We start from the raw sequence: 27,088 nt of genomic DNA on the forward strand, positions 1-27,088 counted from the left end.
TACCACGGTAAGGTAGCAGCTCAGAGAGGAGTATTGTGTTTATGTTGATTTAATATAAAACAAAAAAAAATAAAATACAATTTTTTTAAAAATAAAAATTAATAAAAAAATTCTTCTGCGGCCCGGTACCAATCGTTGGGGACCACTGGTATAGATTATATTTGGCTGTTTTTTAATTACAGCAGATCTTTGTTTTTTCAGTTAGGATTAAAAACACAGCATCCCTGTCAAAAGATCTGTCTTTTTTGCAGTAGTTTCTATCAAAGGATCTTTGACTCCTGTTTTTCTTCAACATATCCTTAAAAATAGCAGGCCTTTCCGACTTAGATCTCTTACTTACATCTTTGAACTAGTTCCTTAAAACAGCAGTGTGTCTGATTTATAGAGGATCTTTGACTTGTTTTTTCCCCAATGAGACCTTAAAAACAACTGACATCCCATCATACAGCACCTCTTGAAAAAAAGCTATGTACTGTACCTGTCAGATGATCTTCCACCATGCATTTTTGCAGCAGGTCCTAAAAAAGCAGTGCTCCTGTCATACCCAAGATCTTTGACATGTACAGTATTTTCTCAGGTGCCTAAAACAGCGTTCTAATCATATAGATTACTTTTGACCTAAGTTTTTTGCAGATGTGCCTTAAAACAGACACGGAACTCCAGACACAGATAAGAGGGTATTTTACTGTGATTGCATTTGGTTCATAAAAGGCATGCTAATAGTTGAACTGCGTTCCTGTCTTCTAGAGGACCTTTTCCAGTTGTGCCATTAAAAGTGTTCCTGTTTTCTAAAGGACCTTTGACGGTTGTGCCAATCAAAACGTAGCGTTACGTTTGTAATGTCCATTTACATCATAAATACTGTATAGCACACAAAATAAGTGTCATTAAGAACAATTGTCAATTCATTAAGAACCAGCAAACTTGTTTCCAAGGCACAAAACACTTTCAACTGTATGTTTTATTCCCAAACAATAGGTTCAATCAGTGCTGATGGTGAGACATGTATCTTTGTCCTGTGTGCTGTTTCTAACTAAAGTCACTAAGAACAGATGGTAAAGAGTTGCTGAGGTAAAAACAGTTGGACACTTTTTACATCAACTCATCTGTCACTTGATGAGTCCAACTGCATTAGGAAGGGAGGTGAACTTTACAGGAAAAGTGTTAGACAAGCGCATTAAAGAAAACAAACATTTCTGTACATTATTCACAGTATTTACACTTCACTTCCACGGGCAAACTGACTGCAGAGATGGAAATGTCTATACAGTAGTTGAGTGAGGAGTTGTTTACTGATACTGATGGCGGTCTATGACTTGGCTTCCAAAAGAGCTTTAATGTCCTTGATGCCTTGCTCTGCTGCCAGAGTGATGATGTGGTCCACCGCCTTCATGTGGGCCAGCATCTTTACAATCTCTTTCACTTGCTCCCTATTGGCACAAATGAGGATGTTAGGAAAAATGTTTACGTAACTGCATGACAAGGCCAAATAATACTCAGGATGAGGTGATCCATTGGTCACCGATCAGTATCGGACGATTGTTGTTAAAAAATATTTAAAAAAGGCTATATACAAACGCCAGTGTGGAATAGGGCTGAACAATTAATGAAAATTTAATCGTGATCGGAATTTATTGAGGGTGAGGTTGGCAATATTAACATTTAAAAAGCAGGCTCAGCTTTATATCAAAACAACCACAGTGGGAGAGAAGAGCCCTGTAAAAACACACGCCTACACGTGTGACGTTTGTGTATGAGCAACAAACTCCATCGTCATGCTGAACGGAAACATTAACATTCAAAACCTTTTTCTGAGATTGCTGCTGACGATTCTCGTTTCACTCGCTCCACCTACGTGGAGTCTTTGCTTGTGTTTGAGAGCGCACTGCTGGTATTAGATGGCGACAGGTGTGAACAATATTGGAGACCGACACATTTGTCCCACCGAATAAGTATACAGCGCAGGAAAAAACTATTTGATTTGGCTTTCATTATTAAAGCCCAACACAGCGTGATGTCATTGCTCAGTCCTTCACTCACCTGCTCTGACTGAGTAAGGAGGAAAGGAGACATTTGTGGGGAACATTGCCACAACTGGTTATTAATGTCATTAGTTTGTTTGCTGGCATGGTCACTCATCCTTTTCCTTCTAACTTTGTCAGGGTTCCCAATAACGCCAACACTAGCTAAAATGTTTTGGCATATGTTTTGTCATTGAATCGATTGCAGGCTGTAGAGTGACAGCACACTGAGTTGTCAGTGAGGCTCAGACCTTGTGTATTATATGTGTAAGGCACTACTCAGATTTTTTTTTTTTTGGGCCAAACTGTTGCACTGTTGCATGTTGGAGAAGAACAAAGCGTGTTTATTACACTTGATCTTCATTGGCCAAACTGCTTTTTGTTTTGTATTGATTTCAAAAAGTAAAGCCCGTGTTTGTTGTATATTTGAGTTTTTTTTCCACGTCAAAGTCATGTGAATGTTTTGCGGTGTATAGTTAATTAATTTATGACCTATACTGTATGTACATAGTACGTGTAAATATATAGAAAATGCACATTAAAAAATTTACCAAAAATATAAAAATAATGTAATGAGGAAAAGCTGACACCGTAGATACTATTAATGAACAAAGACATGGATAATGTCAATAGCAAAGACATGGATAATGTCTATAGCCTTTTTATTAGCCGTTACAAATTATATGATGGCGTCACGTACCCCCCAACCCCAACACGGTTTCCTAACATCATGAATAATTGTGATTTCGATATTGATTAAAACAATCTATTACTATTTTGGCCATAAACGTGCAACTCAAGCTAAAATAATAATGATCACCTCCATTAAGGAAAATAAACTGCATTTCTTAATATCATTGTCAGGTACAATTATCACTGGATGACAATTGTGTGTAATACAAAAAAAAAATACTATAAAATATTGTGTTGCTATAGTTACACTGTCAATATTACTCACAATATATCCAAGGAAAAATGTACGGTTAATACATGTGATTGGTATCAACCGATCTCATTGATCGGAATCAGCAGCATTAAACCCGAATAGGAACATTTTTGGCATAATTCAGTTGACAATGTTTCATATTAAGTATATAGATATGAGAGCGGTGTGTGCGTCTGTGTGCCTTTAAAAAGGTGGTGCCAGTTTCCTAGTGATGTCAGCGAGTTCCAGGCTCAGTCTAAGGCTCACAGGTATTTCTGCTTGAGCCGTTTTAGTTAGCAGGCTAGCAGAGGCAGTTTGTCAGCTCTGATGGCAGCTCTTTTGAATCTTTCACTGGTTTGTGTGACCTCTGCTTGATAAATAGATTCAATGTGCTTCCATGGCTGTATGATCTTTTCAACAAACAGGGTATTATTTGGATGGCAAGTTTGTCACTTCAAATCACTGATTTGTTGTACAATATTGCCTCAAACACTCATAGTTACTAGCGCACAGAGCAGTATGTGTCAAGGTTTAAGGTGGTGGGGAAAAAAATGTTTTCTTTTACTGACCAGTTTCTCAAACCAAGATCTTGTTTCTTCTGTGTTGGAAGATTAAGTGAACTAAGACGAGCGGGGCTCCCCTCTGTGAATGTCGCAGGAAGGGAGAGAGGGACACACTCAGAGTGATCGATGACATTTCCGCGTCATTCACCTGTCCATTTGGTTATGGTTTAAGGTATTTAACATGTTATACAGATGAGAAAAAAATGTACTCTAGTTTGATCAAATTTGGATAGATTTAAAGAAAACATGCGATGAATGGGTTGAAATCTCTATTTACAAATGTGCAACAGTCCCCCGGGCCCAAGTCCCATGGTCTATTTTTAGGAGCATTTGCGAGGAAATTTGTCGAACTGTAAAGCATTATTAATAAGGAAGCTTATCGTCTTACTTTGTCGCCCGTCGTTGGGTATCAGCCGCCCCCTGGCTGCTGCGGTACAAAGAGTTGGCCAAATGCACGAGGTAACGACACAGAGGCTCTAGCTGAGGCAGCGTCTGCTGGTGCTTCAGCCCAGAGAACCAATGTGCTGGCAGATATTCCACAACCTGAAAAAGGCAAAAACGTGTAAAACACATTTATGAACAAAGAAGCAAGCTAATTTATTGTAAAATGACTCTTGCCTTCTGGGACTTGTAAACATTGTCCTCGTTGGTATCGGTGGTCTGCAGTGCAGAGAGGATGTATCTATTCAGAGTGCTGTCTAAAGCCAAGTCTTTTAAGCAGGAAGTCGAGAGAATCCCTTCCCATTGCAAAATGTTTCCTAACAGCTACACACAGAGAAAAGACTGTTAGACTTGCTTGGCATCATGGCACTTTCTGAGGGTGGTCTACAAACCTTCACACAAGTCCAGAATTGCCTCTGGTAGAATAAGTAAGGACCGCTGTTCTTGTTTTCCAGCAAACTAAAGAAAGCAAACTGTCAGACAATAGAGCTAATGAAGATTACTTTTTAATGTTAGTACTTTTTGGGGTAGAGGGGCTGGAAAACATCCTCATCGAGTGTCCGCCGCACCCGCATGACAATAGTTTTTAACAGCTCCTGATAGACAAAGAAATAAGGACCACCGTTAAGACAAGAACATGATCCACATGTAGGAGATGAGACTAGGCAGTACCTGTGTGTATTGGTTGTCCCCATGGAGCACAGTTGGGTAGCTTTTTATCAGTCTGCGAATGAAGGCCACCAGTCTGGCAGTCTGGCTGCTCGATAACGGGTCCCACACTTGTTCTGAGATCGCTGTTAGAACAAACACACACGTAGTGCCATTAAACAAAGGGTAAAAAAAACATTCTGGAGTCAAACTAACCGTATAGGCAATGTTTGAAGTAACAACTAATTTATAACTGACAATAACGATATGAACAGCCATACAAGTGTAAAAATAAGTTTACTTAACCTTTGATAAATGACATATAAAAAAGCGGAATGGCTGGTTTGCTCTAAGTGTAAATAGAATTTCGTAACTGCATTAATGAACATGCATTAGACACCAGTGTCTTTGAGTTTTCACATTGGACTCCTCAGTGTTCGGTTAATGATTACTCGGGTTGGGGTTGGCCATACAGCATCAACGGGAACTGGGTCTTATATTCTCCCAGAATCATCCAAATTTTTAAATGTTGATTCCTGTTTTTAATGATCAGTCCACTGACCTGAAGAATTAGCTACCACAGAGGCGGCAAGATGCTAACTGTATCTCCATTTACCGTGTGGAGCCGCTCCCATAAGTCAATAATCTTTCGTTACGAAAATAAACTGCAATTCTAAAGTATTATTATCACTAGAAGACTGGAGGATGAGGCTCAACATGTTACACACCAAGAGCAAACCGGAGCAAGCATGCATATAGTTAAACTAGCTTGAAACAACAAGAAATAAGGGTTTAATAAAGTTTAAGAAGTGTACATGGAAGCGTGTTACAGCAGAAAGTAAGTAGATATTATCTGGGGAGAAAGAAACGAAGAGAGTGCTGTTCTGTGCCATTTAGCTAACACTGCCATATGTAAAAGGAAGACTGATCAATCCATAAATCGGTATTGTTGATACCAAAGGTAGTAGTATCAGTATATGATACATACTAGAGTGTTTAGATCGATATTTAAATGTTCACAAAATCCGTTTTTATTTTTGTTAATGTTTACAAATTCAGGTAAAATTTTCCTGTACACAGAAGGCCTCCGAAGGCAAAAACCAAAGGATTTCAATGAGTAGTAGTTTGTAGTTTTAACTTTTGTTTAGTTATTGTGCTATTTACATTGTTTTGATCAAACAACGTAGTAGTTTAAATATTATTTTTACAATATTACACTGTCAATAGCACTCGCCATATAAAAAAAATAATTATATATATATATGTACACATATTTCAATTAATACATGCGATCAGCATCGGTTTATTTTACTCATGGATTATAGGTATCGGCAGCATAAAACCCTGATTGGAATGTTCCTATATCGAACACAAACATGTGTAAATGTTCTTTATGAGGTTTAAACTTTTATGAGTGAAACTTTTGTGAAAGTGTACTCCTGTGGAAATAAACTTCAGAACATTTAAATTCAAGTTCAGAGGACTGATATTTATTGTTGAAAATAGTCCCCGTGAAATACAGTTTTGACCATGCCTCTTAAAATAATCACAATCGAGGATCTTTGGGATTCAGAATGGAAATGAGGAACCATATCGAATCCAATTGACGACTTATCGTTGATTTGGACTTTGTGTACTGAGCCCCCAGTACATCACAGCTACATAACTTTAAGTCTAGGTTCTTAATGTTGTCACTGCTCTTTGGTGACAAAACCAAAAAGCGCCAAACACTCTTGAAGATAATTCCACCCTAGTTTTAGTTGGGGGTTTGGAGGGAAGATTTTCCCATGTGTACTGTTTTTTAGTGACTAATGTGTTTTCATACCTGTCAGTTTGGTGAGAATGACCTTTTCCACAATAGCAGGCAGCAGGCCGATGTCGCTATCTCCTTTCTGCAATGTGTTGTTCTCCTCAAATCCATAGAACAGCAGTGACTCAAACCAGAGCATGTACTCAAAGTTTGTACACTGCGCCTGCAGTGGTGCATCAAGAAAGTCTGATTTCACAGTTTGATTTCAAAATAGAGCATTTGTAAAGCGAACTTTTACCTCAAGAGGGTTCCATGTGATAAGCTGCAGTCTAACCAAAGGGCTGAAGAGTTTGGGCAGGCATAGGCCTATGTACGCATCTCTGTAGCAGTCGGCGTAGTCCCGCCTCCAAACTTCAAACTGGGATTTGATGTAATCCAGGGAATGAAAGTCTTCCACCACATCCTCAAACACTTTCTTACATTCTTTTGCGATACGATCTGGAAGGGAGGAATTTGCATGTCAGTTGAGGTTTGATCACTGCTTGTTTCATCTCCTACTTGCAACACTTTTTAATACCGTGCTCCATGTCGAAGCTGGTGATGTCTGTAGACGTCTCCTCATCATCAGACGACAGACCTTCTTTGTGCTCCGCCCACTTTCCATTCTGCTCTCGAGCTTGACGCCGGCGAGCTCTGAGGCGGAAGATTAAAAAAAAAGTTGAGAATTTAGTGCCAAATTTAAAGGCATATTCAGGTTAACTTTTTCTTTTCTTTTCTTCAGCGTACCGTCGCGCCTCTCTTTCTGCTATCCTCCTCTGACGATTATTCTCTTGGTACATTGTGCGGTCGCGACCAAAAGTATCCAGATTGGGAGCCATGATGGCTTTATCTACAAGAGACACGAGGGATGTGAGGGGCCAGTAGTGTTATTAGAAGATCACCCTTACACTAAAATTACTAAAAACTATCATTTGATATAGTCTGAGTCATATTACTATATAACAGCCTCTTTGTCTGCTGTTTGTCCAGCAAGAAGGTACTAAATGTTTATTTTACAACATTTGATCAACCCACTGATATACTGAGGAAAATGGCTAGGTTAATTCCACACAATCATTGATTATGTCCAAGCATTGTGTTCTGTACCAAATCCCGAGTCACTTACCGTCTGCAACATGATATTGTTACACTGATAGCTATTGTCACCTTTTAAGTGACTTTGACATCCCGCTCACTGCGAGACTCCGACATACAAACTACATTGTCATATGTACATGCTCGCGCGCACACGCGCACACACACACATCCAAAACTGTACACACGCACGCACACACTCAAACATTACTTCAATGTAAAACCGTACACACGCAATCACACAGAACTAACGAGTCCGTTCGAATGAATCATAAAAACCTTCAAGATGGACTGACTTGAAAGGCTTGCAAACTCCGCCGATTCATCTTTTATATCATCCTGTCTTCTCTGGACCAGTCGAGAGGCCCGTTGCCTTAGTAACTGGTGCATGGCAGCCTCCAGCTCCAGGACAGCAGGCACCTGAAAGATATGATGCCTTCTGTGACCTCTGACCCAAACAAACGAAGGGTTCCCAAGTCACAGGAAGTGCCTTGCTGGCGTGAAAGAAAAGGATTGTGAAGTACATTAAGAGTGGCGCTGGAATATTACCAGTGTGGGGTAAAAATACAATAACTTATACAATAACTTCTAATGTTTGAAGCTAGAATGACAGAAAATGTATGGTTGTTCTTTTTACCCGACACAAATAATATTTAGCTCATGTTTCACATTTGAGAGATTTAATTAATCATTTTATGCAGGAAGAGTCACAAAAGTCATGACTTTGCAGGATGCAGGTTGCTCCATAGAATTGCTGCTGAACGACCAAAATCGTTAATAGTTCAGTCAAGCATGAGAGAGCAAATGCAAGAATAATCGTCATCACCATTTTTATAAAAAAAATAAAAATACTGATTTAACTGAAACACACACACCTTTGCTGCAATGTAGCTAATTCAGAGAAAAACTAGCATGTGTGTTCCTTGCCATTTTTGTGTAAGTAATCCTTATACAATATAATTAATGCGATTGCTCCTCCTCCTGTGCGCAACAAGTGTGGATAATTGTAAGTCCCATCTTGCAGCGAAATAAATGACATTCCATCATGTAAATAAGATAAATAAATCAATGCAATTTAGTTTGTATTAGGAGTGCAAAATAAATATCGGGGCGATATTAGAAATTATTACATCATACCAATAAATTTGATAACATAAAAAAATAACTCCAATGAGGCGATACTCCCCCACCACGTACTGAAGGTAGATTAAAATAAGAAAAAAACAATGCTTCTTTTCTCCTGCTCGTATACTTTGACGTCCAGTTGTAAATTTCCCCTGCGCTCACATCAAACAAATATTGCGTCGATTGTGTGGGACTTTGTTTCAGATGAAGACGTTTTGCGTGCCCTTTATGCCGGATGTTGTGCAAACATTTTGCAAGGAGTGAAAAAAAATTGCGCTTTCTAAACTGTAAACCTGATAAACCACCTGAAATGCTGACATTGCTGCAACTGAATTTTGAAAGCTTAAGCGAAGGCACATGTTGCTAAAAAAGCTTCCCAAAGTTTGCTGCATAAAATTGGCTGGGGTTTGTTCCTATTGCTGTGACATTTGAAAAGTGCAAAAAAGTTTGCAAGAGACGACATAAGGGCTAAAACGATCTGTAATTTGTCATGGAAATGATGGCGCTGGACGACTAGCTCTTTACTATCGTTGAAGATACCGGCTTTGGTCAGGACAAATCTACAGGGCAAAGTGTGCACAAACTACACTTAAATCTAAATGTAAAAAATAATAGTACAATATAGCATGCAAATTAGTCATCTATATGGAGAAGCAGGAAGTTATTGGTACCAGCTTAAAAAAAATATTGACGATTTAGTACGAATAAAACGACTTTTTGTGAAATATATAAAAAATAAAATAAATGTTTCGGAGGGCATGGAATTGGTATTCCACTAATGACAGGGAAAATATGGGACTGCAAATGGGCTCAAAAAAATTTCAAATAACACCAAACTGCCATAATGCAATGTAATAAAGTGATGGCACAAGTAAACAAATGGTATTTTTCAAATCGATGCACTTTCAATTTTATACATGCAGCAATGTAAATTAGTTTTAACTTTTTTTTAAAAAAGGGATTATTTGCCAGGAAGCATTTGTGTTGACAGGCAGACCACCATTTTTTGCAACGATTCTAACAGTTAATATTTACATACAGTATGCATGTAAATATTAACTGTGGTTACATGTCATCGCGCACAAATTATGTATACATATATTGGACCCATCTTAGTTGGCATTCATTTCACATGTATTAAAATATATACCTGTATTTAATTTGTATTTTTTCTAAATATCTTATGTTGTCAACACTGAAAATGGACACAAAACAACAGCTAATCAGAGAGCAGGTACATTCTCTCTTACCTTTTCACCGAAACACTCAAGCAAGTCTCCAACATACCCTCGCATCTCTTGCAAGAATTTATATTGATCTGCATTGTCATTGGACGAGCCGTCCAGCTGCTGAATGGTCTTCTCTGAGGCAGTTAAGTCTTCTTGGATCTGACTGTAGCGTTTAGCATTGGCGTCGCGGCTTGTGCGCATGTGGCTGAGCCTGTGGACAAAAGGCGTGAAAAGGAGGAGGGGCAAAAAGTAGGTCAAGTGCAAAAAGTGGACAAATGTCTTCACAATGTGTAGGTAGAGACAACAATGTGGTTTTAGGAAGTATAGCATATCATTCATCCCTCCCCCATGTGGTTAGCTTTGTATGTAGCTTTTATGGGGTCTCCACAACCATAGCACACAGCAGCCGACATGACAGGGCAGCAGTTCTACTTTACCTACCTATCCTGGAGGCGTTTCTTTACCAGATCAATGGACACTGGGGCTAAGTCACTAACAGAGACGCCAAAGTGAACAGAACTGTTGTCTGCCAGGCCAAGGGTCTTGCAGGTCTGCGAGGGCGCAGTGCTGTATGTGAAGGGCATGCTGTAGGAAGCGCCATAAGGCTGAGCCCCGTAGCTGTTCTGATAGTAGGCTGTGCTGTCCTCTGGTTGGCTGCTTTGGACCTGGTCAGAAAATAGATATTTTCAGCATTGTTTATTGATTACTGAATCATAAATCCTTGTTGGACGGCCTGGGCCAATAATTAATAAATCCCTTATTCTAAAGATAAATGAAAATTAACTCGATAACTTTGCAAGCACTAATAAATTGCCATCTTTATCTTGGTGGGCTCACACAGCCACTAGACAGAGCCTCTACTCACTAATAAAAAGCCAAATGTTCCTATGTGAGAATATTTTAGCTTCAAACCTAATGAGCAAGACAAGCCCATGAATGAACGAACTAGTATGCTGAATTTGTTGGAAAATGATGGCAAACACGCCCCCAAACCAGTTTTTCTATCTGGGGAAATAACTGCACTTCAAGATGTTCAATATAGGCTTGGGCTGATAATTGCTTTACGATATATTGATCTGCTGTTTACTGCCGATAAATGATATTGCCATTTCTTTTTTGAGACCAAATTAACCACTGATGTAATAATACATAATGCCTGGACATCCTTCAGAATGGAATAGACTTAAATGTCTCGTATATTTCTATATTAATACCAAATTATAAGGCGCACTGCCGATTAGCAAGTCTGACATTTTTTCATACAAAAGGCGCACTACGGGATCGTCACGGACTACAAATGCGGAAGCGCGTCAATTTTCAAGACTAGTGCAGATCCCAAAATACCCGTATTTTATAGACCATAAGGCGCACTGCCGATGAACGGGTCTTGTCAGGTCTATTTTCATACAAAAGGCGCACCGGATTATAGGGCGCATTAAAAGGGGTCATAATTTTTTTCCTAAATTGAAAACACTTCCTTGTGGTCTACATAACATGTAATGGCAGTTATTTGGTCAAAATGTTTCATAGATTATGTTTTACAGAACATCTTTAAGCCACTTTGACAGTTGCATCAGGTTGCGCCGTTCATGGATGGTCTTCGGCAGCGCCTAATTCTCTGTCATCTTTGTTGTACCGGTGTAACATGCAAGGACGGGAGTGGAAGAAGTGTCAAAAGATGGAGCCAACTGTTTTAATGACATTTTGACATTACTTAAATTAATAACGGAGCAGCATCTCCTCATCCGTGGCTCACTCGTGCAATAACAAGGCCGGAAATGTGTCCCGTGGAAAATCGTTAGACCGGAACTCTCTAATAACTAAAGTTCTTTGGGTAAATAATGTAAACTCACACAACCGGTATGTTTTAGAGCTTTCATGGCGAGTTTACTGACAAATACAAGTAACGCATTTTCACGACAATAAGGCGCACCTAATAGTCTTAAATTTTCTCCAAAATGGACAAGGTGCCTTATGTGTGCACTGAGTTTCAAAGTCTGTAATTGTGTGACTTTTGTCACTGGGCTGGCACGCTGTTTATATCGAGGAAAGGCGGATGTGACTGAGGACAGCATGTGGAAGTTAAAGGGTGAATGTTGCACGTGAGAGAGGAAGCTAAAGGCACTCCCTCATTGGGTATATACGATAGTGTTGGTATGTGCGTTGTACAAAACAATATTGGTTTAGCAAAGGACCCCCGAAAATGGCACCAGAGAAGAGACAAGCGTACGAAGCACAGTTTAAACTGCAAGCTAAATCAACTAATCTATGGTTTACAAGTGGAGGAAACAGGAAAACGAGCTTTGCCAAGACAGGAAGACGAAGCGGAGTTTCCGTGGAAACAAGGCGATGTGGAAGACCACCTCCAGCAATGAGTTCACGATTAAAGAACAGCCTGGAAAAACGTCTTTACAGTCACCATTCGACAGAGCAATAAAGCTTGCAGAAGAAATTAAAATTGATCATTATCAAGGAGGTCCGTCTTGGTGTTTTCGTTTTATGAAATAGCGCCATCTATCTATCTACCTTGGCTCAGCAACATCCAGCGGATTACAAGGAAAAACTGGCCATCTTCTGCTCCTACTTCAATAAAAAAATTGCCAACAAACATCCAGCCCAACCATATCACAAACATGGACAAGGTGCCGCTCACTTTCAAACTCCAGGTGAACCACCAGCACGGTAGCGATACGCACAACGAGGCACGGGAGGCCAGCTTTTACTGTTGTGCTAGCTTGCTATGCTAATGGTTAGAAAACTGCCACCTATGGTGATTTTCAGAAGAAGACGCTTAAAGAAAAGTTTACACCTTGAGTCATCATTAAAGCAAATCCAAACGGCTGGATGGATGAGGAGAAAATGAGAGAGTGGCTGAGTGAGGTCTACGTAAAGAGATCGGATGTTTTTTCCTCGCGTCACCGTCCTTGTTGATCTGTGACTCCATGCACGCCCATCTCACAGTCGCTTTGACAAACCAAGTTCAGCAAACGAACCGTGAGCTTGCCATCATTCCAGGAAGCATGACGAAGGAACTCCAACCTCTGGACATGGGTGTAAACAGGGCGTTCAAAGTGAAGTTGTGAGCGTCATGGGAGCGATGGATGACAGATGGCGAACACAGCTTCACGAAAACTGGGATGCAGCGTCGGCCCAGTTACGCAACAATTTGTGAATGGATTGTGGATGCTTGGGCTAACGTCTGCTTGCCCTGTTGTTCGTGCTTTCGCAAAAGCCGGGATCATTTCTGAGGAGCCCCACGGCAATGAGACTGACTCTGAAAATGACGAGAGGGAATCTGGCCTGTTTCATGCAGCCCTTGTCCAGCTGTTCTTTTCGGACACAGAAGAAAAGGACTTTGATTGATTTTTGGATGAGTATTGATAAAAAAGTAATGTAAGTACATTGTTAAATGCTTCAATAAAGTACATCCAAACTCAGCTTTGCTCCTGCTGCCTTTTTAAAACAGCCTACATGCATGTGACCGTATATTTTAAAAAGGTAGCGTAAGTTTTACCATGCCTGCGCCCAAAAATGCGGTGCGCCTTATTTATGCGTTAAATACAGAAATAGCACCCGTAACAGAGACTGCACCTTTTATTAAGGTGTGCCGTATGGTCGCGAAAATACGGTAAGAACTTTACACTACTTTGTATTACAAATGGCAACAGCGTCACTGATGGTGTTTTAGTCTTGGTATCTTATCTGCTTTAATGTCTAACCTTTTATTGTATTAAATATTAGTTTGTACTGTAGCACTTTAATATGTATTTAAATATAAAAAAATGAATAACAAGTAAGATCTACTGTTATTTCTGATGGGCATTGTTGTTAACATGTTTCTCCATATACTGGGTTAATGCATGCGCAGTGTGGATGGGCGGTAAAGTGAAAAGTGCTTCCGGTTTTTCCTCTGTAGAGCAGTTGATTAAAAGTTGTGAACCAGAATAGACGTCGTGTTTATTCACCTGTATTTAACATTGGTAGCAGAGGATCGTTGAGGATGGCTGCAAACTATAAGATACCGGCGAGGTTTGACGAGTCCAAGCCATACGAGTGCTGGAAAAATGAAGTTAACATTTGGATGCGGGTTACAGAACTCAAGAAAAAACAAGCACTGGCTATGGCTTTGGAACTTGAAGGGAAAGCTAGAGAAATCGCAATGGAGATATCTGCGGAGGAGTTGGACAATGACAACGGTTTGACGGCATTATTTGCAAAACTGGATGACTTTTTCCTGTAAGCGTACACATACTTCGACCGCATCACAAAAAATAGTTCCGTTTCAATGGTGGACTATATTATTGACTTTGAACAGCGCTACAACCGGATGAAAATGTACAATAGGACACTCCCTGATGCGGTGTTAGCCTTCAAACTTCTTGACACATCCTGCCTCGATGAGAAAGACAGGCAGCTAGCACTGACGGCTGACACGGAGCTAAGCTTCTCGTCAATGAAGTCAGCTCTCAAACGGATATTCGGAGGTAAAACAACGGGCACGTCAAGCGAGATACAACTGAACCAGGACGCACGCAGTTTTCCTCACAGAAAAGCCACAATGGAGAGGAAGACGAAACACACCGTTTCAACGTGGACAACAAAGATCAGTGACACCGTTACGGGGTACAAACCCACTGGATAAGTACGGTAAACGATCATGATGTGCCGTGTGTCAAAGCACATGCCACTGGGCAAAAGACTGCCCGCAGAAAAAAGCACGAACAAGTAAGATTGACTGAAAATGACAATTTGGATGAAGTTAATATCCCGCTGTTAACAAATGATCCCCAGTCTAAAGCTGAGATTTTTATGACTGAAGCAGCAGGCTCAGCAATCAGACACAGCCTGCACTTGCACAGTGTGTGGAGAAAAGTGGCTTGAAAGTTTTGTAGATAATCTAAATGAAAAGCAGGTAAATAAGCTCAGAAGTACAGAAAGGTCTAGCAACAGACCATTTCGTTTTGGGGATGGAAATGTGATTAATTCCACCAGAAAAGTGCATCTACCGGCTAAAATAGGATGGATAAAGTGTAACATTGAGACAGAAGTTGTCAAAGTCGATATTCCACTCCTGGTGAGTAAAACATCATTAAATAAGGCAGGAACAACAGGCAGGGATGTTTAAGCAGCAGATACCTCTTCAGTTTACCAGCTCAGGACACTACTGTGTTGACATAAGAGACAAAGATGACATGGAAAGTCAGATTAGAGATGTATTTGCTGAAGATGAAGTCCTGATTGTAACAGAAAATATGTCCAAAATCGAGAAGAACAAGGTCCTCCTCAAACTTCACAAACAATTTGGCCATGCATCAGCAGATCGCCTGCATAGGCTAATTCAAAGTTCAGGGAACAAAGACAGGGACTGTCTCAATATTTTGCAACAAATAGTGGATGCATGTGACACGTGCCAAAGATATAGCAAGACAAAGCCAAAGCCAACTGTTGTTTTGCCTCTTGCTTTGGAATACAATGAAACTGTGGCGGTGGACCTGCACGAGCTTGAGTCAGGCATTTATATTACATATAATGGACCATTTCACACGTTTCAGCACTGGAAATATTGTGAAAACCAAGAAATCTTCTGTAATTGTCAACTCTTTCATCCACACATGGATAAGTGTCCATGGTCCTCCCAAAAAGCGCTTCAGTGACAACGGAGGAGAATTTAACAATGAAAAGTTCAGGGACATGGCAGAAAACTTCAATATCGAGATCAAGACAACCGCAGGATACAGCCCATGGAGCAACGGACTGTTGGAACATCATAATCAGACACTCACAAACATCGTCCAGAAAGTTAAACAGGAAAAAGATTGTGACTGGAGCACTGCCTTGGACTAGGCCTTAATGGCTAAGAACTGCATGCACGGTGTACATGGTTATAGTCCACATCAACTGGTATTTGGTCAAAATCCTAACCTTCCCAATGTATTGATAAATGAGCTACCTGCACTAGAGGGCACTACAGTGAGCACAAGAGTAGGAGAACACATATCAGCTTTGCATGCCTCAAGGAAGGCTTTCACTGAAGTTGAATGTTCAGAGAGGATAAGAAGGGGATTAAGAAAACAGCTTAGATACACAGATGAAAAATATGAGACAGGAGAAAAGTTTACTATAAACAAAGAGAGTGGAAGGCACCAGGGATTGGTCAAGATGGAGCTGTTGTGTTTGTAAGACATGGAATTATTCTAGTTAAGAGTTCATCACTCTCGACTTAATAAGGTGCACACAGAGATTAAAGACAGGGAAATTACACAAAGTAATGTTCACTCTGAAACAGGATGTGAAAAACATGAAGAGAACATAACCGTTGATAGTGACACAGATGCTTTACACAGACCATCATGTAGCTCAGATAATGAAAAAAAACAGACAGTGAAAGTGAACATGACAGTGATGGAGAGGGAAACAAGTGAAGGTATAATTCAAAGTGATGCACCTCAAATGAATCACAGTGCCTGTGATAATCTTCTCCCTGCTTCCAATGTGAAGTTAAAAACAGGACAGATTGTAACTTTTGTGAAAAGAGATACAAGTGTAACATGTAAGGCTAAAGTACTCAGTAGAGCAGGTAAAGCAACGGGAACCTATACAAACTGGTATAATGTGCAGCATATAGAGCCTGATGGCAGTACTGGATTAAAAGAGGCTCTTGGCATGTCATGTGTACACCATCTTAACACTGAGTCAGCTGTCAGGGAGGCTGATGTACTCATAACAAAATACATATCATTTGATGCAGCCAAACAGGCAGAGATCGAAAGCTGGAAAAGCAATAATGTTTTTGAAGAGACTGAAAATACAGGACAAAAGTGTATTTCCACTAAGCAGGTCTGTAGTCTCAAAGAAAGTGACACTGGTATTGTACCCAAAGCCAGACTTGTAGCAAGGGGGTTTGAAGAACTTAATTAAAAAAAAATCTACAAAAAGATTCAACCTGTGCTTCTGAATCTCTAAGTTAAATTTTCAAAATCATTGGAAAGTCCATTCTATGGACATCAAGTCTGTCTTTTTACAGGGTATGGAGTTTTCGAAAGACATTTATGTCAACCCTCCTCCAGAAGCTGAATGTAAGGGGGTTATTTGGAAAGTAAAGAAGTGTGTGTATGGGCTTGCTGATGCATCTCTCTATTGGTACAACAAGCTGAATGAAATGATGCTGAGCACTTGTGGTATAGTGTCACAGGTAGACCCAGCAGTATTTTATTGGCTTGATGATGAAAACACAGTGACGGGTGTACTCGCATGTCATATAGATGATTTCATGTGAACAGGCTCATCAAACTTTTCAGAAAATGTGATCCCTAAACTGAAGTCTGGCTTCCAAGTGGGACGTGAGGAACTAGACAATTTCTGCTATTTGGGAATGGATATTGAAACTGTTAATGATTCTGTACAGTTGCATCAGCACAGCTACATTGAAAGTCTGCACCCCATTCACTAACAGCCAGTCCGTGCTCTAGAAAGAGATGCTCCTCTTAATGAAACAGAAAAAGAACAACTCATATAAATGATAAATGGGTTGTACTTGTATAGGGCTTTTCTACCTTCAAGGTACTCAAAGCGCTTTGACACTACTTCCACATTTACCCATTCACACACACATTCACACACTGATGGAGGGAGCTGCCATGCAAGGCGCTAACCAGCACCCATCAGGAGCAAGGGTGAAGTGTCTTGCTCAGGACACAACGGACGTGACGAGGTTGCTACTAGGTGGGAATTGAACCAGGGACGCTCGGGTTGCGCACGGCCACTCTCCCCACTGCGCCACGCCGTCCCTACATAAAAAATAGGACGGATACTCTGGGTTGCAAAACAGACATGACCTGATGTAATGTTTGATTCTTATGGTCTGGCATCTAGTCTAAAGAATGCGACTGTGTAATCAATTCACAATGCTAATAAGTTAGTTCGTAAACTGAAAGCTGAAAAAGTGACTTTACAATTTCAACATTTGGGAAATGATAATACTTTAAACCTGACTGTATTCAGCGATGCTTCATTAGGAAAACTTCCTGATGGAGGGGGCATGTTGATCACCCTAATGGGAAAAGGAGGTAAATTCTCCCCCCTTTTCTGGCAGTCCAAGAGGATTCGACGTGCGGTGAGAAGCACCCTTGCTGGAGAGACTCTTGCCATGTCGGATGGAATAGACAATACTGTGTTTTTTGCCACCCTTTATTCTGAGCTCACTTCTGGCACCGCTGGTCTAAATGCTCCAGCGTTAGTTTGTGTGACTGATAATCATTCCCTCTATGCTCTTCGATCAACAAAACAGGTCACAGAGAAAAAGCTTCGGTTAGATATAAGTGGCATCAAAGAACTAATTCACAACAGAAAAATACAAAAAGTGCTTTGGTCAGCTACAAAAGTTCAACTGGCTGACTGTCTTACAAAAAAGGGGGCATCACCATTGATGCTTTTGAAAGCATTGAGTGAAGGAAAATGGGTTCTTATCTAAGTTGATCGTATTGTTTCTGTTGTTTAAAAAGACATGTATTTGTTCTCAAGAAACATGTGCTATTTTTTTTTATTTTTTATTATTTATAAAAGATAGGGAGATTGTTAATATGTTTCTCCATATACTGGGTTAACGCATGCGCAGTGTTGATGGGCGGGAAGTGAAAAGTGTTTCCGGTTTTTCCTCTGTGGAGCAGTTGATTAAAAGTTGTGAACCCGAATAGACGTCGTGTTTATTCACCTGTATTTAACATTGTGTCCTGTGTTCAACGGTCCTTGAATGCACCGTAAAAAATCAGTCTCTTTTCCTTCAAAGAAAGATTGATTACTCTAAAATACAAAAAAAAGAGCACAGCTTGTAAGTTAATTGTGCACATGTGTTAACATAAGTTTAGACTGAGGTATGTCTCTTACCGGTAAAGAAGTTAATGTCTCTTGTTTTAATGTTAGCATTTAGGCTAGCGAACTGGCACCAGCCAGTAGGTGACTTTATCAAAGTGCAGTTATTAGTCATGGTTTTTGATCATCTTAATTTAAAATGGTATTACTAGGCGTCGGGAGTTTTACCGCAGTTATTTCTACGGTTTATCGTTACATCCCTAACCTGTATACCCTACTATATGATTTTCTGGCACCAGCATTCTGCTTATAATATCATCTGCAACAACTTAAAATAATTCCATGTTAAATTACCCACAGTGTTTACTTAGTTGGCCAATCAGTAATTACAAAAATGTTTGTACTTTTGGGGAGAATCACACTGTTTACCTGAGGTATGCTGATTCCTTTCCTAATCTGCTCCTGCTCCCACCGACTGACTTCCTCATCAGCACCAGTATCCAGCGCCTCGTCATCACTCCCCTCGATACCTGCAGCAGGCGGTAATTATCAGGCTGTGATGGTGGCCATGGTGACCAACAATTCTCGTAAGGCGTGAGGTACCTATCTCCTCTGCGATCTTTTGCCTCTGTGTTTTGCTCTTCACGCCGCTAAAGCTAATCCTCTTCTCGTCCTCGTCTTCGTCGTCGCTGCCATCTTGGTCATCTTGTGTCATGCGTTTCTTTGGTGTTTCTGTCTCGACCAGGGGGGCGTCTCCACCCAGCTCTCTGGCTAGCTGTCGCCTCTTTCTGGCAGCGTGAATGAAGGCTGCGTCAGGGATCTCACCTAGAGCGACAAAAGTTACGCTGATTGTGAGCTTTATGTCAGTGATTATAAAAAGAACATCAACCCTGTATTTACGAGAATGTAATACAAGCCCTTCTTTTTCAAGAACATCTCTAGGCCCTAAATATAAGACATCTTTTTTTAGGCCTTAACGTGAAATTAATGACATGAAGCAGTGTGGTACCAGGTCTGAGAGTGCTGAGGGAGGAGAGAGTACTGAATGTCGCTCCTGGGTTGCTGATGCTCTTGGACACCTGACTCGTTCCTTGATCTTTCACATCTTCCCCCTGGTCGTCAGCGCTGTCCACCTCCATTTCTTCTTTGCCCACATTGCTGGAGACGACGACTTCCTCTTTGACCGTGACAGCAGGATGAGGCGGAGTGTCTATGGAAAACAAACAATGTTATCTCTGTCATTCACTGCTCCTTTTACTAGTATTTCTCAATCTTTTTCCCCCTTTGAGAAGACGAAGTCAACAATATATAATCAAGCCAAATTTGTTATTTGCCCAGGCCTAGCTGTGATGCCGCAATTTTACTAATTTGTGTCTGACGGAGGCTGTTCAACATATTTTAAAGGGAACCTTTTATGCAGAACTAACTGTTCTTAGCTATTGATACCTGTTTTTGTGTACACGGGATCTGCATATGTCCCGAAAAATTTCAAATCAAACCATTGGGATCATGTTTCCCCTGGGGTGTGTCGCCAGCAGGCATGGAATAAATTTCCACTGCTAAGCTGACGACACAACTCTACCTGAAGGTCTCCCCTTCTGGTTCCCCCACTGCCACGGTTGCTCGTCTCAGCTCCTGCCTAGAGGAGATAAACGCATGGATGAGCCAAAACTTCCTGCAGCTGAATGGCTCCAAAACAGAAGCCATCCAAATTGGTACTCAACAACTCTGCTCTTCCCCAATCATCTCTCGTTTTACTCTCAGGCCACAACACTCCCCTCTCTGCGTCTGTTTCCAGCCTTGGGGTCATGTTTGACGCCCACCCCTCTTTCGACAATCATATCTCCTACAGTACAAAGCCTCCTTCTTTCACCTCTGAAACATCTAGAAACTCTGTCCTTTCTTGTCCCTCCCAGCTGCAGAGAAGTTTGCCCATGCGTTTATCTCTTCCAGATTAGGTTACTGCAACACAGTTGTCATCTCTTACTGTACAATATCTGCTTTCCCTAGGATGCCAACTGATGGGACATTCATATATTCCCATTTAGATGATTGACTCATAAGCCTTGTAAAGAAAAAAGGGGAGTGGAAAAGAGCGTATTTTCGCGTCTTTCTTGGCATTTTTGGGTATTAGTTGAATGCCAAAGTTGACCAAGTTGTCGGATTGTGTCCTCATCCTTCTACTATCAATGGTGATAGGAATTATTTATGATCTAAAATAATAATTCACAAGCTTTAAGGTGAGAAAGCAGCATGTCATTATAGCAGCAACAAGCTTGTCAGCTCTCTGACAGTGCGCCGCTACAAAATGTGTTGTCTGTGTTAGCGTTTATAACAATAACAAACCCTTTGTTCAAATTCAGGTCACAAAGTGTACATAGAGTATTGTTGGCACTTTTTGGATGTGTTACCTATAGAGTTTATGGGCGGAATAAAGGACCTTCCAATAACTTAATTGTAAGTGGACTTTTATTTACACTGATTTACGAGTTAGAATGCATTGTCTCTCATAATAAATGTGAACGATAGGCAAAATTCCCAAAAAGTGCTGATCCCCTTCAAACGTTACGTCTATTTGCCCGTCTGTGGGGTCATCAAAACAATAATGGCGGTTAACTACTGTGGTCGAGAAAATTCATAACACAAATGCCACAAGACAAGATCATACATTACAACACAAAAACTTTCATCCACAGCGTGATTGCAAAACCAACAACAAAGACAAACGAAATAACACTATAGTATAACTTCACAATAGGGCTGGGCGATATTGGCTTTTATTAATATCGCAATATTTTTATGCCATATTGCGATATACGATATATATTACGATATTTTGCCTTGGCCTGAATGAACACTTGATGCATATAATCACAACAGTATGATGATTCTATGTGTCTACATTAAAACATTCTTCTTCACACTGCAATAATATATGCTCATTTTAAACTTTCATGCAGAGAGGGAAATCACAACTAAGTCAATTGACCAAAAGTGTATTTATTAAATACTCTTCATTCTCTCGCGGGTGACTTTTTAAATGAAAGAACAAATTAGTAATGCAGGTACCTTTTTGTAGTAACACTTCTGCTGCATACTTTGCACATTGCTGTTGTCTGCTGAATATTTTCCCACTTGAAGCCAAACCACCGCCAGATCATGGACCCCCTGCTTTTTATTTTGGGCATTTATTGTTCTTCCTCCCTTTGTGATTCTCTCTTGTATTGTCACAAGCTCCGCTCCGCTCGACCCGCCTCAGCTAACGTTAGCCATGCTGCTACCTCTCTGGTCAGCGAGAGCGCATGACGCTACACTCGCGAGAGTATGTGACGTATGTAAGAAGGCGGGCTTGTTTTCAGTCTCCGTGAGAAGGAGACGAGAAGGAGTGAGAAACGCCAGTAATGTAATGCACGCAACTAAAAGCAACTCGACCTGCCTCAGCTAACGTTAGCCATGCTAAGGTTAGCTCTCGGCGAGAGCGTATGACGCTACATGCGCGACGTTATGTGACGTATGTAAGAAGGCGGGCTTGTTTTATGTGTCAGTGAGAAGGAGAGACAAGAAGGAGTGAGAAACGCCAGTAATGTAATGCACGCAGCAAAAGCAACTGTGTGAGAACATATAATCGAATATTACGATATAGTCATTTTCTATATCGCGCAAAGACAAACCTGCGATATATCGTTTATATCGATATATCGCCCAGCCCTACTTCACAACAAAACTTAAAGCCACAAAATATGCGACCGACACAACGGCAGTGACACTGGAGCAAGTTACGGCGACGCACCCACTTCCGGATTACAACACCTGGCAGCCAAGAAACAGAATTCAAACCAAAATAAAAGAGATGAGATAAAGGAGGTTATGGAAATTAGGATGTGAGGAACTAACGCCATCAACCGGGATTAAGGGGCATACATGCTTCCGTACACCTTGGACACTGTCCTTATACAGCAATGCCAGGGCGGAGAATAGATAATGTATGGCCTGGTTGGGAGACTTTATTTAGAAGGTAAACCTACAGTTAAAATGTTGGTGACTGTAGTTTTATTGGAAATTTCTTGAAATTTGAAAATGTCATCAGAAAAATGTTTCCTCTTGTTAATTCAACCTGAATTGTTGGTTGCACTTTATTTAAAAAGGAAGTGAATGCGTTGTCATTAATTACTGTTTACTTGTACCTATAGTTTATTTATATCCTATTCACTTAGAAGACGTAAGAGGAATATAGGAAAATTCAACTGCGTTGTCCAGTAACCACTATGTTTTCACGGTCACACTGCTTGATTTCTTTTTTTCCTGCAAAAACGTTTTTTGAATTTATTTCTACTCACTATAGCATTTTAGATTGTATCGTTCCAAAAAGTATATATATTCTTCTTTAAGCTTATCGGCAACCAAAAATTCAGAATTGAAACGTTAAAACAATACATGTATTCTTTAAATTGCGAGTGTTGTCACCGTTGATATTTAACTAGTGCATGGTTCCTTATTGCTTATATTCTACAAAGCCAACTGAGTAAACGACAATAGTGTAATATTTCTCACCTGATTTGGCAACGCCACCCTTCTCCAAATCATCTTTATATTCCTTCTTCAGCTGCTTGACTATTTTCTTGCTGTGAGTGGGCTTCTTTACTCTGAAGACATTGAAGACTCCTTCTTCTTCTGGAAGCCATGAAACAGTGAGAGACATGCTTTAGAAAGAGGCAATAAGAGCTGCGATAGACTGAATTTTCGTCGTAACTCAAGGGTTGTTGCACTCATCAAAAAATAAAAATATAATAGATGAGTGGAGTGAACAGTCCACTGCAAAAAGACATCGCACAAAAATACATTTTGGATTAATGTTCCCCTCTAAATATTCTAGCGGGAACTCTCATTTAACGCTTTTTAAATTACGCATGCACCTCCTGGTACCCCAGCACCTCCAAAACCCTCAAATCTAGACTCCAAACATTCCAGAACAAGCTAGTCAGGTTACTTCTAGACCTCCACCCCAGATCACACCTCACTTCTACCCACTTCTCCAAAGTGGGCTGGCTCAGGGTGGAGGACAGATCAAAACAACTTGCACTGAGCCTAGTTTATAAAATCCACTACACCTCCCTGATACCGAAGTACATGTCAAACTACTTCCTTAAAGTAAATGACCTCCATAACCACAACACCAGGGAGAGCGCCACAAACCACGTTAAACCCAGATTCCGATCCAACAAAAGTCTTAACTCATTCTCCTTCCATGCCACATCAATATGGAATGCACTCCAAACAGGTGTAAAGAAAGTGCATCTCTATCCTCCTTTAAAACCGCACGAAAAGAACACCTCCAGGCAACTTCAGCCCTAAACTAACACCTACTTCCTCCACATCCTACCTCCCCGGATTGCAAATAATCAAATGTATATACTTGTTATTATGCTTTCTGATCTCTCTATGTCCACTACTTGCTGTACATATCCGACGAAGTCAGACCGACACTGTTTCAATGTCCATTTCTCAGATGATGTAATTGTTGATGACTGAAGTGCTGATATCAACCAAACCTACCCCCCTCCAGATCCCACCCCCCGATTGTAAATGATGTAAATAATTCAATGTATATACTCTGATGATTAACTTGTGTGATGACTGTATTATGCTGTTAGTATATATTTATACCATGACTTGATTACCGGGGACCCCGACTTAAACAAGTTGATAAACTTATTCGGGTGTTAACATTTAATGGTCAATTGTACGGAATATGGGCAGCACGGTGGAGAGGGGTTAGTGTGTCTGCCTCACAATACGAAGGTCCTGAGTAGTCCTGGGTTCAATCCCTGGCTCGGGATCCTTCTATGTGGAGTTTGCATGTCCTCTCCGAAACTGTGTGGGTTCCCTCTGGGTACTCAGGCTTCCTCCCACTTCTGAAGACATGCACCTGGGGATAGGTTGATTGGCAACACTAAATTGGTCCTAGTGTGTGAATGTGAGTGTGAATGTTGTCTGTCTATCTGTGTTGGCCCGGTGACTTGTCCAGGGTGTACGCCGCCTTCCGCCCGATTGTAGCTGAGATAGGCACCAGCGCCCCCCGCGACCTCAAAGGGAATAAGCGGTAGGAAATGGATGGATGTACGGAATATGTACTGTACTGTGCAATCTACTAATAAAAGTCTCAATCAATCAATCAAAACCGCGTCACTTGAATGCAAACAAATGCCACTTTTTAAGGGGGCTCAATTTCAATGACCTATAATGCATACGCTGTCACGGGGTCAATAGTTAGCAACCTGACTTTGCAAGAGAAGGAATTAGAGCATAATGTTGTAAGCATTTCACCAATCTCGCGCACTTTGCAAATTATACGTCATTTCCATTGCGCAAGCAATTTGCATATCGCAAGACGAGATTTAAGACAAGATTTTGTGGATGGTTTACATTATTATATTTTATAAATAGTAAATCAAGTTGTGGTAGTAGTTTAGTCAGTAGTTTAGTCGTGGATGTACACTGTATAGTGGTTAGGGTTGGGTTGGTGCCCAAGACCAGACTTAAGACCAGGGGAGACAGGGCCTTCTCTGTGGTCGGCCCTAAGCTCTGGAACACTCTGCCCCTCCATGTTCAAACTGCTTCCACAGTGGAATGTTTTAAGTCTCGTCTTAAGACCCACTTTTATTCTTTGGCTTTTAACACTATGTGAGTTGTGTGGTCCTCTGTTGTCTCCTTCTATTTGCTTTTAAATGTCTAAACAACCTCACGCCAACATATCTCTCTGACCTCCTTCAGCCTTACTGCCCCACTCGATCCCTAAGATCAGCTGCTACTGACGGTCCCTGACAAAAGGCTGAAGCTTAGAGGTGACAGAGCTTTCGCTGCTGCTGCTTCTCCCAAGCTCTGGAACGACCTACCTCTGAGTGTTAGACAAGCCTCCTCTCTTCCTGTTTTTAAATCTCTCTTGAAAACATACTTTTATTCCTTGGCTTTTAACACTAAGTGATATCCATCCTACAATGGCGCCCCATTATACACCTGCTGTGAACCTGTTTTAATATTTTTTTTAATTTTTTTCATCATGTTCTATTTATGTTGTGTTGTTTGCTCGGTCCTCGTATTATCTTTTAACCTGTCCATTGTACAGCACTTTGGCTACCCCTGTGGTAAATTTTAAATGTGCTTTATAAATAAAGTTAATTTGATTTGTCCTCTGTGTTTTTTATACATTCTGATTTCTATTTTACTGTTTTAATTGCTTTTACCCTTTAAAATTGTTTTTAATATTATTTATTTTTTATATTGGTTTTATATTTATTTATTTGTTTTTATTCAGTCATTGGTGGAGTATAATATTGTTTTTAACATGGCTTTGCAGCACTTTGGAAACATTATTGTTGTTAAATGTGCTATATAAAGTGGATTGGATTGGACTGATTTGAGGGCAATACTAAAAATGAATAGATTTACATAAGTATTTACCAAATAATTTTGACACCAAAAACATGTATTTGCGCCCATTGATTTGCAAAATGTGCACCACACGTTATTCAAATATATAGCTGGTAGCAATTTGCAAAACGATTGCGCATTATACAAACTTGCAAAATGCGGTTGCGCATTCTGCAAATTGCTCACATTGGTATAGTGCCTACAACAATAACAAAAAAAAGCCTCAAATAAAGGAAAAATAGCAGACGAGTGTAAAAGATGGCGGCCCGTCGTGCTACCATGATAGCTACATAGACGCCAGGCCATCCGGGTACCTTCTTCATCGTCGAAACTCAGCAGGCTCGCTTTGGTGGGTCCAAACACCACCGCACTGCTTTCTTTCGGCTTCTTGTCCTTCTTGGAGGCTCTGCTGCTGTTAAAGCCGCCCGTAAAACCGTTACTACTGGGGGCTAAGCTGACGTTGTAGCTGCTGTTGTTGTTGTTGTTGGACGTCTCCAGGAACGGCACTTCCTCCAAAACAGGCCCGAACAACGTCGGCGCCAGCATCGGCTGCACCTTCTCCTCGTGCTCTTCCTCGTCGGACGCGTTCCTTCGTCGGAAGTTAGCTCGTTTGGCCTTTTTGAACATTTTGGATGAAATTAGGAACGATCACGCATGCCGATAAATACTGATACGCCGCAGTCAGATCGGAGCGACATTACACCAGTTCTCCACGAGAGCCATTTTCTACCGGAGTGACTTTCTTCTTCGTTTTTAAATGGGAATGCTTATTAGCTCATGGGTTCCCTACTGACCTCTACTGCTCAAAGTTAGTATGTGCATCAGTCACATAAAGACGGGACTTGATATCAAAGCATAGAAGAAAATGTAATTTCAAACGTCAGTATTCAAGGACACCTTTTAAACAAATGTGTGCATCATTGGTGGGGGTTCAACTATGGAATTCTCTTTACGATGAGATAAAAGACTGTAAAAAATATATTCCTTCAAAACCGCTCTAAAACACCTCCAGGCAA

At 40.6% G+C, this 27,088-nt stretch overlaps 1 protein-coding gene across 1 annotated transcript; it reads right to left on the reverse strand.

Annotated features, from left to right (window-relative positions):
- Window positions 1-943: 943 nt before the first annotated feature.
- On the reverse strand, window positions 944-26,828 carry paxbp1 (PAX3 and PAX7 binding protein 1). Its single transcript, XM_061898580.1, has 18 exons — window positions 26,387-26,828; window positions 23,196-23,315; window positions 19,654-19,854; window positions 19,248-19,469; window positions 19,074-19,174; window positions 10,278-10,501; window positions 9,858-10,047; window positions 7,779-7,902; window positions 7,135-7,237; window positions 6,926-7,041; window positions 6,647-6,846; window positions 6,424-6,571; window positions 4,623-4,744; window positions 4,470-4,546; window positions 4,343-4,409; window positions 4,128-4,274; window positions 3,898-4,052; window positions 944-1,430 (listed from the first exon to the last, which is right to left on the reverse strand). Exons 1-18 carry the CDS (start codon window positions 26,697-26,699, stop codon window positions 1,310-1,312), a joined length of 2,751 nt encoding a protein of 916 aa, XP_061754564.1. The 5' UTR covers window positions 26,700-26,828; the 3' UTR covers window positions 944-1,309.
- Window positions 26,829-27,088: the final 260 nt, after the last annotated feature.

Source organism: Nerophis ophidion, linkage group LG04 (assembly GCF_033978795.1).
Source record: "Nerophis ophidion isolate RoL-2023_Sa linkage group LG04, RoL_Noph_v1.0, whole genome shotgun sequence".
NCBI lineage: Eukaryota > Metazoa > Chordata > Actinopteri > Syngnathiformes > Syngnathidae > Nerophis > Nerophis ophidion.

What these genes read in the sequence shown, in the direction of transcription:
- paxbp1 (XM_061898580.1), bottom strand. Translation starts at nt 26,699, where the DNA reads ATGTTCAAAAAGGCCAAACGAGCTAACTTCCGACGAAGGAACGCGTCC. An exon ending in AAGAAACGCCTCCAGGATAG is followed by an intron (nt 10,048 to 10,277) that starts GTAGGTAAAGTA and finishes TTTTGTCCACAG; the next exon opens with GCTCAGCCACATGCGCACAA. An exon ending in AATTCTGGACTTGTGTGAAG is followed by an intron (nt 4,275 to 4,342) that starts GTTTGTAGACCA and finishes CTCTGTGTGTAG; the next exon opens with CTGTTAGGAAACATTTTGCA.